The following is a 15,000-nucleotide window of genomic DNA, read 5'->3' as shown; positions in this document are numbered from 1 at the left end:
TAATCATGCTGCTAATACAATGGATCTGTTTCTGAGACCCCCCGATTCAAAGCCTTCAAGTTCAGGGCTTAAACCCAAAAGACGACGATATGATGGTCAGTATTTGAGGTTAGGATTTATGTGGACAAGACCAGCTGATGAACAACGACCTTTATGTGTGGTTTGTCAAGATATTTTGGCTAATGACAGCATGAGACCTGCTAAACTTCGGCGACACCTTGAAACCAAGCATGATGAGTTAGCAGAAAAACCTCCAGAACTTTTTTTGTGTGTGTGTGCGTGTGCGTGTGTGTGCGTGCGTGTATGGGAGGAGGGGGGCGCCAATGGATAAGTTGTGTCAAAAGGGAGGCCCACTGTCTTAGACTTAGTCTTAAACCCTGCGTTAGGCTAATGAACTTTATAAGGTGTCAGATTTATTTTTTAATCTACATAAAGACTTCCTGTCCTCCTGCAGCAACACAAGGTGAGCACAATGGTTGTAGTTCATAAATCAGACCCTGAATAATATCCTTTCCCACCTCCACTGATACAGATCTGGGCATGCAGAGAATCAATCCTCAACATCAAGCCAAGACACGTTTCAGGACTAAAAAGCACAGTCACACATTTTCATACCTGAAATTTGTAAAAACGATTAATTATTTTCTTTTCGGCTTAGTCTCTTTATTAATCTGAGGTCACCACAGCGGAATGAACCGCCAACTTATCCAGCATGTGTTTTACGCAGCGGATGCCCTTACAGCTGCAACCCATTACTGGGAAACACCCAATCACTCTCATTCACACACATACATAGCAAACAATTTTAGCTTACCCAATTCACCTGTACCGCATGTCTTTGGACTTGTGGGGGAAACCTGAGCACCCAGAGGAAACATGGGGAGAACATGCAAACTCCACAGAGAAATGCCAACTGACCTAGCCAAGGCTCAAACCAGCGACCTTCTTGCTGTGAGGCGACAGCGCTACCTACTGCGTCACCATGTAAAAAAGATTATGTTAACTTGATTATTTGTGTTGGGATAACATGAAGGAATTGTGTGGAACCCAGCATTTTTTAGTGTATAATATGTGTTTTTTAAACAATAAAATACATTATGTTTATGAACAGTCCTCATAAACCACCAAAACGAACCCGTGTGTGTTTGTAGGACTCATGTTTCTGATATCTGATGGGATTTAGGAACACACAGGGCTTTATTCATGCACACATACACACGTGTCTGTCTCTAGCACACGGATGGCTGGTCCTCAAGGGTTCATTCGTTCACTCGACTCTGTCATCTAAGATTATTTCTGTAACCTGGCAAACTGAGAAGCATTCAGGGTCCTTTGGCACTCTAACAAAAAAAGCACCATGGCTCAGTGATGGTGTCAGATGATCATCCCTGGGTCTACTAGTATTACCACTGGAAGGATCTTTTTTTTTTCAGAATGCCCTGGTATTATCATCCACACCCTCTCTGGACAGCTCAGTCAAGATGATGTTGGCGTGTTGTGAAATGAAAACATGTAATTTATTCCTGTGATTCAAAACTGAATTGTCAGCATCATCACCCCGGGCTTCAGTGTCTCATGATCATTTGCTTTAGCAACATATTTTGATTTCAACAATGCTAAAGTTGTGCTGCTGCATGTGATGTATGTGTGTATGCGTGTACAGGTATGTGTGTGAGTGTGTGTGTGTGTGTGTGTGTGTGTGTGTTCACCTCCTTTCATGCTGCTCAGACTGGCTGAACTCTCGGACTGAGAGCTGCTGGCTGCCTCTCCATCTGAGCCACATTTCACCTGCTTCTCTTTCTCTGAAAACAAGAGTGTAAAAGCAGAAACATGAGAATGGTGCAGTGACATAAAGCATTCAGTCAACAAGTTCTTCATCTGAGTGATAGATAGAACAATATATAGAAAAATAGATAGATAAAACAACAGATAGGACAATACATCAACCGTATGAACGAATGATAGAATAAATGACAGAGTGATGGAATGAAAATAGATATAATGAATATAAGAATTATAGATGGAACAAAAGATAAATAGATAGACTGATGAACAAGCGATAGATAGAACAACAGATAGGACAATAGAACAATAGAATGAACGATAGCTAGAATGATAGAAAAAACGATAGATAGAATGTTAGAATAAATGACAGATAGTGATGGAATGAACAATAGAAAGAATGAACATTAAAACTATAAATAAAACAATAGATAAATAGATAGACAGATGGAGGAATGGACAGGTAGAACAATAGCACGATAGAATGATAGAATGATATATAGAACAATAGAGCAACAGAATGATTGATAGAGTGGTAGAACGATAGAAAGATAGAACAATACAAAGTTAGATAGATCAACACAACAATGGATGGATGGATGGATGGACGGAATGATATAATGATGGATGGATGGATGGATGGATAGACAAAATTACAGTATATATATATATATATATATATATATATATATATATATATATATATATAGATGAGTGGTTGGTTAGACAGACAGAATGATATAATGATGGATGGACAGAGAGAATTATATACCGATGAATGCATGGATGGACAGAACAATGGATGAAGGGATGGATGGATGGACAGACAATTATATAACGATGAATGGATAGATGGACAGAACGATGGATGGAGCGATGGATGGCACAATGGATGGAACAAATGATGGCTAGACAGAACGATACAAAAATGGATGAATAGAACGATGGATAGATAGACAGGCAGAATGATGGATGGATGGATGGATGGATGGATCGATGGATGGATGGATGGATGGATGGATGGATGGATGGATGGATGGATGGATAGACAGAATGATGGATGGGTCAATGGATCGAAGAAATGATGGATGGACAGATGAACAGAATGATGGAATGATGGATAAATGGATGGATGGATGGATGGAATGATGGATGGATGGAATGATTGATGGATAGAAAGACAGAATGATGGAATGATGTATGGATGGATAGATGTATGTATGTATGTATGTATGGATGGATGGATGGACGGATGGATGGATGGATGGATGGACGGACGGATGGATGGATGGACGGACGGATGGATGGACGGACGGATGGATGGATGGGCAGACCGAATGATGGAAATATGGATGGATGAATAGATGGAATGATGGATGGATAGACAGTATGATGGAAAGATGTATGGACGAATGGAAGAAATGATAGATGGATAGATAGAATGATGGAATGTCGGATGGATGGATGGAACGATAGATGGATGAAATGATGGATACATAGATAGATAGATCTGCATTGCTGTGAATGAGGTCAGTGAGTGTAAATGTTCATCTGGTCCAGAAGATACCAGCCTTAAATGTGCATTTGAATATTTAACACATTACATAAAACACTGCTGGCCTTGATCTCTGCCTCAACTAATGAGATGGAAATGAAACACCCTGAAACACAGTGGAAGCCGTGGCCTGCTCCTGGAGGAAATGAAGAAACTCTGCTGAGCGAGACCACTCTGACCCTCACATCTTCCTCCTGCAGTATCGGCTGCTTCTCTTTCTGTTTGCACACTGATAAACCTCACTGTAGAGCTGCTGTCAAGAAGCCCTATGTTTTTTTTTAATGCATGCTTTATCATTTTTCCTTTTCGTTAAAGTGTAATGCATTAGTGCATGTATATAATCTTCAAAACACACACACACACATGTGAGCGCACACTCACAGACACACACATAAAAGCTCAGACACGCATGCAGGCATGTTCAAACACGCAGTAAATGACATGCATGTTCTGCTGATTTGTACGGCTGGAGCTGCTCTACTTTCCAAACACTCAAATCTCTTTCTTATCCTCCATTCTTCTCTTCTTGGTCTACAAGCCACTGCCTTTTTTAAAGTCATAAAAGCACACACTCACAGGGCCCGGAGCAATATAGATAAAAATAATAACCGCCTTTAGATAAAGAGCCTGGTGTGAAATTCTAAGGGCCCTATCATACACCCGACACAATAAGGCGCAAGACGTGTTTTGCATGATGTGTTGCTATTTTCAGACCAGCGCAGCCTTAATTTTCACGTTTTGCGTCACGTTGTTTAAATAGCAAATTCATTTGTGCCATTTTGTGGACTCATGGGTGTGCCGGTCTATAAAGGAGGTGTGTTAAAGGGTCATGACACCCCCCACTGTCAGTTCAGGTCTACCTCAGAATTTTGGCGAGCAGGGGAGAAGGAGGGGAGCGAACAACTGTTGTCAGTCGACACAAACCATGAGGAGACGCATGATTTTATAGTTTACAAAGTTAAAATGCAAAGAAATAAACAGTTATTTAATTTTATTTTATTTGTAATTTCATATACCGATAACCACAATTTATATCGCTATAAAGATAATCGTGTTCATATAAACACTATAAATGAGGACTTTTTCCTTCAATCCCTGGGTCTGAATCATAGGTCTGAATGCAGACTCAGTGCAGCAGATCTCTTGCCCTGTCTGTTTTAACCATTAGCTCTGTTGATAATCTTGAGGATTTAGGCGAACACAGCAGCATGACGATGTGTCTAAATGTGAACAAACTCCTGATAAAAGACAACGTCCACCATTCTCCAATTCTCGTACTGCTCTCCCGACAAAAATACTTGCGGCACACAAACAGCTTTGCAGTATCGGCCCTGACAGCATCACGGGGAAAACATACAACAAGCCCTGTGAATCATGGAAACAAACGCATACGACCCTTCATGAACAGCTAAATACTGTGTGCCGTGGGTCCGTGTCTCACAGTTTGGCACTGGCAGGTCTGTCTTGCCTTAGGAAAGCACGTGCTGTCATGAATAATTAAGAAGCCGGCTCTTCTCATAGGATAAAAAAAATTCAGCTATGAATAATAATGAGAATCTGATGCGTCATCTTTTTGTCTATGTTGCTGATTTTGATCCACCCCAAAAATCATTTTAAACCCGGAAGCTGAAATTAGCTGACAAAAGCTCAAAATGATCAGTTTTTCCCACAATAAAAGCTAACAGGTGCTAACATAGTCTTAACTGATGCTCAACACACACTAATCTGTTAAAATCTGAAAAAAAGTACTCGAGGGTTTCGTGAACCTTTAAGGCGCATTGTTGAGCCATTATATTTTGAGCAACTGAAATTGACAAGAGGGTGACTTCAGGGCTGGGCCATATCTGTCTAGTTTTTCCCAGAATTCTCCAGTGTTTTACAATTCTATTCGGATATCATCGCCTAAAGGTGTTTTCATGTATTTCTCCAGTATTTTTAATCTTTCTATAAAGGGTGGCAAATGCAATACACATCAACAAATAATAACTTGACTTCTAGTTAGGAAAAGTGCAGAAAGTGGACATTTCAGATGAATCATCTGTTGAGCTGCATCCCAATCATCACAAATACTGCTGAAGACTTACTAAAACCCACATGCACCAAAGATTCTCACATAAATAAGTCAAGTTTGGTGAAGGAAAAATCATGGTTTGGGGTTACATTCAGTAAGGGGTGTGCGAGAGATCTGCTGTTATGTCTAAAGTTTATTTATTTATTTGTTTTGTTGCGCATTGCAAGTGTCTTTTTCTTTGTCCCGCCTTCTTGTGTTGTTTTCTGTTATTCCATAGGCTCCCACTCTAACGTAAGTAGAAGTCTAATTGGCTGCTGGTTGCGAAGGCCTATATAAAGGAACTTTCGGCAGGGTTCGGGGAGCTCATTTGTGGTGCGACGGTTGCTGGGAATGGAGCTCCTGGATTTCCCTTACCCCTCCAGCCAACAACCAACATTTAATCTTGTACCATTGTTCATGCGTTCAACTTTTTGAGAGTTTGAGCTTGTAGGGGTGGCCTGCCTATTTATTTGATTACTTTTGACTATGCTTATGTTAAGGGACGAAGGTAAGCTGTATTTTTCTTTAAATATTTGTAGGTAATTTAGTTTATTTACTTTGTAGATTCTTTTGTTTGTTATTTTGGCCTGTGGCCACCCTGAAGAGATGCTCATTTAAAATGACTATTTTCTGTAATAAATCTATTTAGTTACTCTCAACCAAGTTTGGTTGTCGACTGAAGGGGATCTTTGGCATTAAGTTTTTGTTTTGTTTGGGAAATCCACCACCCACAAAATTAGTTTTTTTTTCCTTTATTATGCTCATGTTGTTTTCCCCTAGACTTGGGGCGTAATATCTGCAGAGTGGATGGCAACATCAACAGCCTGAGGTATCAAGACATTTTGTGTTGCCCATTACATTACAAACCACAGGAGAGGGCAAGTTCTTCAGCAGGATGGCACTGCTCCTCATACTTCAGCCTCAACATCAAAGTTCCTAAAAGGAAAGAAGGTCAAGATGCTCCAGGATTGGCCAGCTCAGCCAGCAAACATGAACATTATTGAGCATGTCTGGGGTAAGATGAAGAAGGAGGCATTGAAAATGAATTCAAAGAATCTTGATGAACTCTTGGAGTCCTGCAAGAACACTTTCTTTGCCATTCCAGATGACTTTATTAATAAGTGATTTGAGTCAGTGCAGAGATGTATGGATGCAGTCTTCCAAGCTCATGGGAGTCAGACACAATATTCATTCTGTTTCCACTGCCGCCTGACTTTATATTCTATACTGTACATTATTTCTGTTCAGTGACAAGACTTTTGTCTAAGCAAACTCAGACCTTACTGTCCTAATGAAATGATTCAAAATATCAAGGCATGATCTTATTTTATTTTGGTAAAATAAGAGTACTTTAGAGGCTTTTGTCTTTCATATTAGCCACTTCTGATCCCAAATGAACAACTAGAAGTCAAGTTATTTGTTGCTCCTAAAACTTAAATAAGTGACAAGACCTTTGTAAGATAGAGTATCTTTACACACATCTGCAGAAGTAACTGTAAAAATCTGTGGATTTCTGCACAGGACTCCATGCGGGCCTAGTCAAAATGTTCAGTAACGTCCTAAAATGTTTGATGTTTGGTCATTTTTAGAAAATACCTATAAATAAAGTTGGAGAAAATAATAAAACAGAGTGGAAAGAACTCTTTGAGAGCACTGTACCTTCTTTAGCAGTCTGCCAAAACTCAAAAGCAACACGAAAGGCCTGAGCCACCGTCAGCGTCACCGCCTGAGCCTGAAACAGATGGGAAAAACGGAAGAGCGCTTTTAAAACCACATTTTTTTTTGCGTGTATGGAGAGAAACATAGTGCTCTGATGTCAGTGTTTCTGTCAGAGGAAGTGTGGTCTTAACGTATAATGCTATATATAGATGAGAGGAAAGACAGGGAGTGTCTCACACACATGAACACACACACTCACCACTTTCCTCTTGGTGCAGAGATACGCGTGACATTCCAGCGTCTCGTTGCGTTGACTCTGAGCGATGTAGGCAAACACTTTATCATGCATCTTATCAGCTGTGCAGTACGATATCCTACACACAAGACATGAGACAAGACAAAAGTGTAAAGATTTTCATATTTCTAGACTATTCTTGTAGCTTTTTCATTCGCTACCTTTGGATTTACAGTGAGCGAAATAAGTATTTAACACAGGGCTCACCAAACTTGTTCCTGGAGGGCCGGTGTCCTGCATATTTTAGCTCCAACCCCTTATCAAACACACCTGAACAAGCTAATCAAGGTGTTACTAGGTATACTTGAAACATGCAGGCAGGTGTGTTGAGGCAAGTTGGAGCTAAACCCTGCAGGGGTACCGGCCCTCCAGGACCAGGATTGGTGACCCCTGATTTAACGCGTCATGTTTTTTTCTGGGAATAATATACTGCTCTAAAAAACGAAAGGGAATCCTAAAATAACACATCCTAGAACCGAATGAATGAAATATTCTTATTAAATAACAAAAACCAGTCCAAGGCACTCGAAAGATGTGGAAAAGTTAGAAATATGCCTTTATTCACATGGCTAATCTTTAAAAAACATGTGTTTCGGCAGAGAGCTGCCTTCATCAGGGTAACCGTGATCAGGTGCGTCTGGAGTTTCAGTCACTGCGCGTTCGCGTAAATGGAAATGCAGGATTTGCAATTGCATTTAAAAATGGTCCAGGATATACTTCCATACGCCCTAGCCATACGCCTTCAGGCTAAAGACACCCCTACCCCTTCACGAGAACGCGCAAAACGGGTAAGGGGAAGCGCTAATACCGAGTTAAGACTGCATGATTTTAGCCCCGATTTTGACTTGCTGACAGCTTGAGAAATCACCAGCAAATTCCTGAAATCACAGGTGCTCGTTCACGCGAGTAAGAATCACACAATGTGAACTATCAAAGACTGAGCAATGCCATAAAAAATGTCAAAAAAGAAAAAAGTTTGGGAGAAAATGCTAAGTCCCTTCAAAGCCAGGTGAGCAAAATAAGTACATTTTTACCCCACTAAAGGCTTCTTTCTCATTATGTACTTAATAACAAAGAATGTACGTGACCTCGCGTTGTTTCCATGTCAACCCCTCAACGTTGGGATGTAAAAATAAGGGATATGCCCACCATAATAAGGGATTCCCCCGACCCCCCCTTTAAAAAAAAACCAAACTACTAAATATGTTAATTTGGAGCTTTTTAGTTGGAAATAAACAGTAAAATGGTAAGTAATATGTTTTATTATTATTTACAAAAGAAAAAATAAATATTATACATTAGCAGCAAATACATTAGCAAACAGTTCAGCTTATTAACATTAATAGCTATTATAATGAAATAGAATCAAATCGCATTAGCCGTTTCTTCACTGTATGACTTACACATTCTGATTAAAAAGGCAAAGAATGAATGAATGATTTATTTAGATTTTTTTCGTTTGATTACATTAAATAACAGAGGTGTCACTTTAAAAATGCACACATTTTACATTATAATGAAAGCATTCGACTGCTTTCCTAACTGTTTATGCTCATTTAGGACGAAATTACTTGTGTTTGAAAAAAAAAACCCACCAAGATCGACATCTTTAGATATTATTATTATTAATTATGTGTATATCTGTTTAAACACGCACCCAAAACCTAGACTTTTGCTCTGATTCAAATCAGGAGTACAGAATCCATTTGGGAAACAGTGTTTATTTATCACTATGGAGCGCGTCAGCTGACAGTCACGCAGCGCTATATGACTGTTTTGAGGATTGCATATGAAGGGGTGACGGCACCTGTAATGAAAAGGAAGGGAATCGCACCGTTTTTATGTTTATTTCAAAGTGTTTTCCTGCCTAAACAAAGCGAAAGCACAGAACAGACTCGCATTTAAGAGCAAGGGGTGTCCCCTGGTGGTTCAGCGGTATGGGTTGCGTATAGGGAGGCTCGGCTCTTTAATGTTCATTTGCCACCCTTCAGAGAAAGACTGAAAATATGGGAGAAATACAGGAAAATACCTTTAGGGGATCATAGTGAGATAGAACTGTAAAATACGGGTGAATCCCGGGAAAAACAGGAGGGTTGACAGGTATGGATCCTTCCCTTTTAAAAGTCATATATCTTGCAGTGTAAACGCAAGCCCAGATAGTCATGCAGTGTGAAAACATCTGTGATGCCACTACTTTGAAAATCCTGCAGTCTGAATAAGGGGTAGAATTGGAATTGGGCCTTAATTATCGATAAAATGAGATAAAATTGAGATTGATGAGAGTTTGTGTCTTTTTTGGTTCTTTAAGGATAGCAGCACATGATCAAAGCCTGACCCAATATTGAGCTTCAGTGAAAGCAAGAAATGGAAGTGAAGATGTTCTCATACTCACTTTCATTTGATGAGCAGTGCCATAAAACCTAAAATATTCTGTTTGAATGAAAAATAAAAATAAAAAAAGATGAAAATGTAAATGAAAAAAAGAGGAACAACTCCAGATGTTCTCCATTGAGCATAACACACCCACAGTCCATCATCCACAGCTAAATCACTTTACACACACACACCCAAATATACCAGTTCTGCATTCAGCACTCAATCAGCACTATCCTAACATACCACACACACACACACACACACACACACACACACACACACACACACACACACACACACACACACACACACACACACACACACACACACACACACACACACACACACACACACACACACACACACACACACACACACAGGATAGTTTCTCTATGACTGCACGCATGCTCTCTGGTTTCCTGTTGACAAAGTGCAACAAACTTATAAACTCCTCCAGTACTGATTTCCCCCCTTAGCTTTGAGTGACAGCTGGCTCAGCCTTTGAAAGTGCAGCACACAGCAGTGAGGGGCGGGACTAATGATGGCCATCATCCTGTTATATTTCAGACACACACACTCTTTGCCTGTTTTATCAATTTTGCCAATGATATTACCTATAAAGCTGAAGCAGAACTGTTGTGCACCTGCGATTAACACATAACATGGTTTCATTTCTGAATGAATCCACATTTGAATGAATCAGGTGAACGGATGTCTTTGTGAAGACATTTTGTCGCCACCTACTGGCAGTTTTAGTTTCTAAGGGTGTGTCTGACCAACACAATCTCACGGCAATTCGTAACTTTTTCATTTAGTGGCTAATTCGTATGAATTCGTACGATCTAATTCGTACAATTTAGTACGATTTGCTTATCCCCCAATGACGGTTGGGGTTAGGGGTGGGGTCAGGTGCCACGCCTCCTTTTAAAAATCGTACCATTTCGTACGACTGAACTCGTACGAATTAGTACGAATTAGCCACTAAACTGGCAAAACGTAAAATACTTACGTTTTCTCATGAGATCAGGCTGGTCTGACGCTGTTTTTTGTGTTGCAGGAATGCCGGCTGAGCATTTGTTTTTCTGTTGTTGTCAAAGAAACCCTTTTTCCCCATTCCAATGCGCTACTTTTCCATTGTTTTTCTATTTTAATGCACTTTAAGGATGTGTGTGACTTAGTATTTGGACTTTTATATGCAACAACACTTATCGATGTCAGTTCCAAAGCAGTGGACCAATTAGAAGTACTCCTTTCTGACATTAATGTAAAATAATAATGACAATTATTTGATTTTGCTACAAACTGCTGTTTAAATTAATGTTGAACCACTAAAACAGTAGACATTTTCCCACTAGTCTTTGCTTTAGCTAAAGATGCTAACTTCAAATTGTTTTTCTATGTAAACTTGATCGAGATGCGTGACTGTTTATATTTTATACTGTTTATTAGAGCTGCACAATTAATCAAAAAAAGATTGCGATCTCGATTCGACCCCCTAGACCAGTGGTTCTCAAACGTCTTTCATCAAGTACCACCTCAGAAAAAATTGTCCCTCCATGTACCACCAAAATGAGCAGTTGAAATACAGTAGCGTAGTAGGTCTAGTAAAGCATCTACAACTCTGCATAGTTAAAAAAACGTGGCAGATTACCTCAGAAATATAGGCTATATGTTACATAATTTTTTATAAATGTAGAAATATATGTAGCATGTACATGACATTTCATTCCTCCGCGTACCACTAGAAGGAAGCCCGCGTACCACTAGTGGTACACATACCACAGTTTGAGAACCACTTGCCTAGACGATCTTAATCCAGCGAACTTGAATCTTATTTTCAAGTTCAGGAGAGAAGCAATGGTGGCCGCCATTCTTTTCGATGTTTCACACACATTGCTCAGCAACATGGACATCGCCAAATTACGTTAAAAGAGTCACATACTGTTTTTACAAGGTATAATTCACCTAAAAATGTCAGAATTTTCCAATAGTATCTGGATGCAGCCTTTTTGATGCAAGCTGAGATTGCATCACTCAGTGAGCCCATTAAAAAGCATTGGATGCAGCTCAGATTGCACTGCACCAGGTCTGCATCCAGACCCCTCTCCAATTTTCACTGACATCGATGTCAGTTCCCAAGCAGTGGACCAATCAGAAGAACACTATTCTGATATTGATGTGAAATAATAAGAATAAGCATGTTTGATTGTGTTGCAAATTGTTATTTTAATTATTGTTAAGCCACCAGCAAAGTTGACAGAGCTGACATTTCCCCAATATTTTACGCTTTAGCTAAAGATGCTAACTTCCAATCAGATACCACATGGCATGTCTGAAATACAATTGTATGTATTTACTCTTTTTAAGAAGCAAATAAGAAGTTCACTGAAATTTTAACAATACCAGAGTTGACGAATAAATAATCTCCTATTTGTGTATGCTAAACATGTACAAATGAACAAGAGACAAATTACGACATGCCTCAATGCCGTTCAGAGAGTTACTATGAAATATAATTGCTCCTGCTGCAGCCGTGGTACAACAGCAAAGTTCCTTGATCATTACGCCAGAATAAGAGTATAGTTCCTAGTCATGTCAGCCTAGAAAATAGCAACTTTACATTTTCTATCAGTCTTAGGACATGACGAAACTACACAAAAGTCAAGCTTTAAACAGGAAAATTATCAAAAAAAATGTTTTAAAATTTTGAAGAAGATGCTAATGGTCTAATCCGATTCAATGCTCTATGCTAAGCTAAGCTAAAAGTGCTCAGACCCAAAGATCGGCTGAATGAATTTAAAAATGGTAAAACTAAACTGATTAACTCTAGAGCAGTGCTTCTCAAACTGTGGTACGTGTACCACTAGTGGTACGCAGGCTTCCTTCTAGTGGTACGCGGAGGAATGAAATATGTCATGTATATGCTACACACATTTCAAAATTGATAAAAAATGATGTATATAATATGCTATAAATGACATATAGCCTATATTTCTGAGGTAATCTGCCTAGTTTTTTTTTTTACTGTGCAGAGTTGTAGCTGCTTTACTGGGCCTACTACACTACTGTATTTCAATACTGCTCATTTTGGTGGTACTTGGAGAGACAATTTTTTTCTGAGGTGATACTTGATAAAACACGTTTGAGAACCCCTGCACTAGAGGATTACTACAATGAGCCAATTTCCAAAAAATGTGGAGTGTTCCTTTAAGTAGGTGCCTGTTCTTATGTGTAAAATAAGGTTTGCTGTACCAAAATACAAGCATCATTTTCTCATTCCCCGCTTCTTTTGATTTTGGGTTGAAATGAAAGCTCATGTTTTGATGAGGATTGCCCAGCTGGTGTAATTGGTGTGCAGCGAGCGTCTGGTGAAATCCCTCATGTTTATTCATTACTGTCAGCACAGACGGCGTCTGAGGATTCAATAATAGCGGTGGTCTCAGGTGAGGGTCAGAGAGTGTCTGTCGGAGACACTACAGCAGATCGATGGAGCATCTTGACAATAACATCTCTCTCTCTTTGTCTGTCTGGAGGAAAACACAGCAGTCTGCAGCTCACACCATTCTGAATGATGGACTGCAGGATTTCAGAGTGCAACAAAAAGCCTTTTCTTTTTTTAATAAAATAAAAAAAAACTGCCTCTTTAGAAGTAGTTTGGCACATGTTAGTAATTAATTACTATGGCCAGACAATGTCCAGACATTTATTGATATTTCTGTGCATAATTGTGTAAAAAAAAAAAAAAAAAAAAAAAAAAGTATGATTTTGAGAGCACAGCAACAAAAAATTTCGGTCTCACTTTATTTAGTCTCCACTTTCCTTACTAATATGCAATTCCCTCTCTGACTCCTCAACTAACTACATTATAAAAATAAATAAATAAAAACAATTACTAATGTTTTGCTTCTTACACTTTCTTTACATACCTGAAACTTGCCTAAAGCACTTATTCATTGTTGCTCTCATAGTTGTGTAAATTGCTTCCTTGTCCTCATTTGTAAGTCGCTTTGGATAAAAGCCTCTGCTAAATGATTAATGTAAATGTAAATTTTAAGTGTCCTTAACTGTTATGTACTTACTTCCGAATATAAATGTAATGTACTTAATGTGTTTAGTGCTTTGGAGAACACTTGTAGTACTATTGAGGTGGGATCATAGACCTTAAAAAATATGGATATAGTATCCGTGTGGTCAACCATAGGTTTCTAAAGAACCTAAAAGAAGCTACCAGTAGGCGTGGCCAACCGCCGCTATTTTGTTCGCGCATCATCGCACCAACCAGGGGATACCAAACAAGGGCGAAGAGGCGGTGCGTGAGCAGAGCTACAGACAACCTGCTGGCCACAGCCATATCACCCTGCAGCCCAAGACCGGTTACTCACTGAAGCTAAGCAGGGCTGAGCCTGGTCAGTACCTGGATGGGAGACCACTAGGGAACACTAGGTTGCTGTCGGAAGTGGTGTTAGTGAGGCCAGCAGGGGGCGCTCAACCTGTGGTCTGTGTGAGTCCTAATGCCCCAGTATAGTGAAGGGACTATACTGTCAGTGGACACCGTCTTTCGGATGAGACGTTAAACCGAGGTCCTGACTCTCTGTGGTCATTAAAAATCTATCCAGGGGATACTCTATCACTGTCTTTCCACTCCAACAATAGCTGGTGTGTGGTGAGCGCACTGGCGCCGTTGTCCTGTGGCTGCCGTCGCATCATCCAAGTGGATGCTGCACACTGGTGGTGGTGTGGAGAGACCCCCCCTCCTCATGATTGTGAAGCGCTTTGGGTGTATGGCCATACACAATAAATGCGCTATATAAATACACATTACATTACATCTTGCTCTTACATCTGGATCTTACATCCAGACCCCCTTAAGTGGTTTTGTTTGAAAGTGTAGAATCTATATTTTAAGCACATATGCATCACTTTGGTTTTATTTTACTGTACAAAAGTTATTTACACTTAAATACACAGAATTGTAGATACCCGAGTAGGGTATTTTACATTGGTTAATTTTCATATTTTTCATGACACATGTAACTTATATCTTAAATGAAAAAAAAATAACTTTTGTACAGTAGAATAAAAACCAAATTAATGAATATTTGCATAAAATATAGATTCTACACTTTCAAACGAAACCACTTAAAGGGTTCTGGTGCAATGCTAGCCCTTTAAATCTTAAAGCGAAAGTCGATGACGTCTCGGACCCGATAATAACGGCTTGCTCTTTATACTGTAAAATCACGACGATATTTAATTATTGATCGTGGGCCACAAATATGGTTA

The 15,000-nt window shown here is 39.5% G+C and overlaps 1 protein-coding gene across 5 annotated transcripts in view; it reads right to left on the bottom strand.

The window, feature by feature from the left end:
• The window catches only part of ldlrap1b (low density lipoprotein receptor adaptor protein 1b), a 75,208-nt gene that overhangs the window by 17,382 nt on the left and 42,826 nt on the right, over positions 1-15,000 (bottom strand). For all 5 annotated transcript variants that reach the window (XR_015505443.2, XR_015505441.2, XR_015505442.2 and 2 more), the window contains 3 exon segments: positions 7,306-7,420; positions 7,047-7,119; positions 1,710-1,802 (listed from right to left, as the gene is read on the bottom strand). Coding sequence is in view for 2 of the 5 variants with exons in the window: in XM_087278567.2 (XP_087134693.1) it covers positions 1,710-1,802; positions 7,047-7,119; positions 7,306-7,420 (281 nt within the window). In the remaining 3 variants the exon portion in view is untranslated.

This window comes from Danio rerio, chromosome 13, assembly GCF_052040795.2.
Source record: "Danio rerio strain M-AB ecotype USA chromosome 13, GRCz13ab, whole genome shotgun sequence".
Classification (NCBI taxonomy): Eukaryota; Metazoa; Chordata; class Actinopteri; order Cypriniformes; family Danionidae; genus Danio; species Danio rerio.
This window is presented reverse-complemented; position numbering and strand designations above follow the sequence as displayed.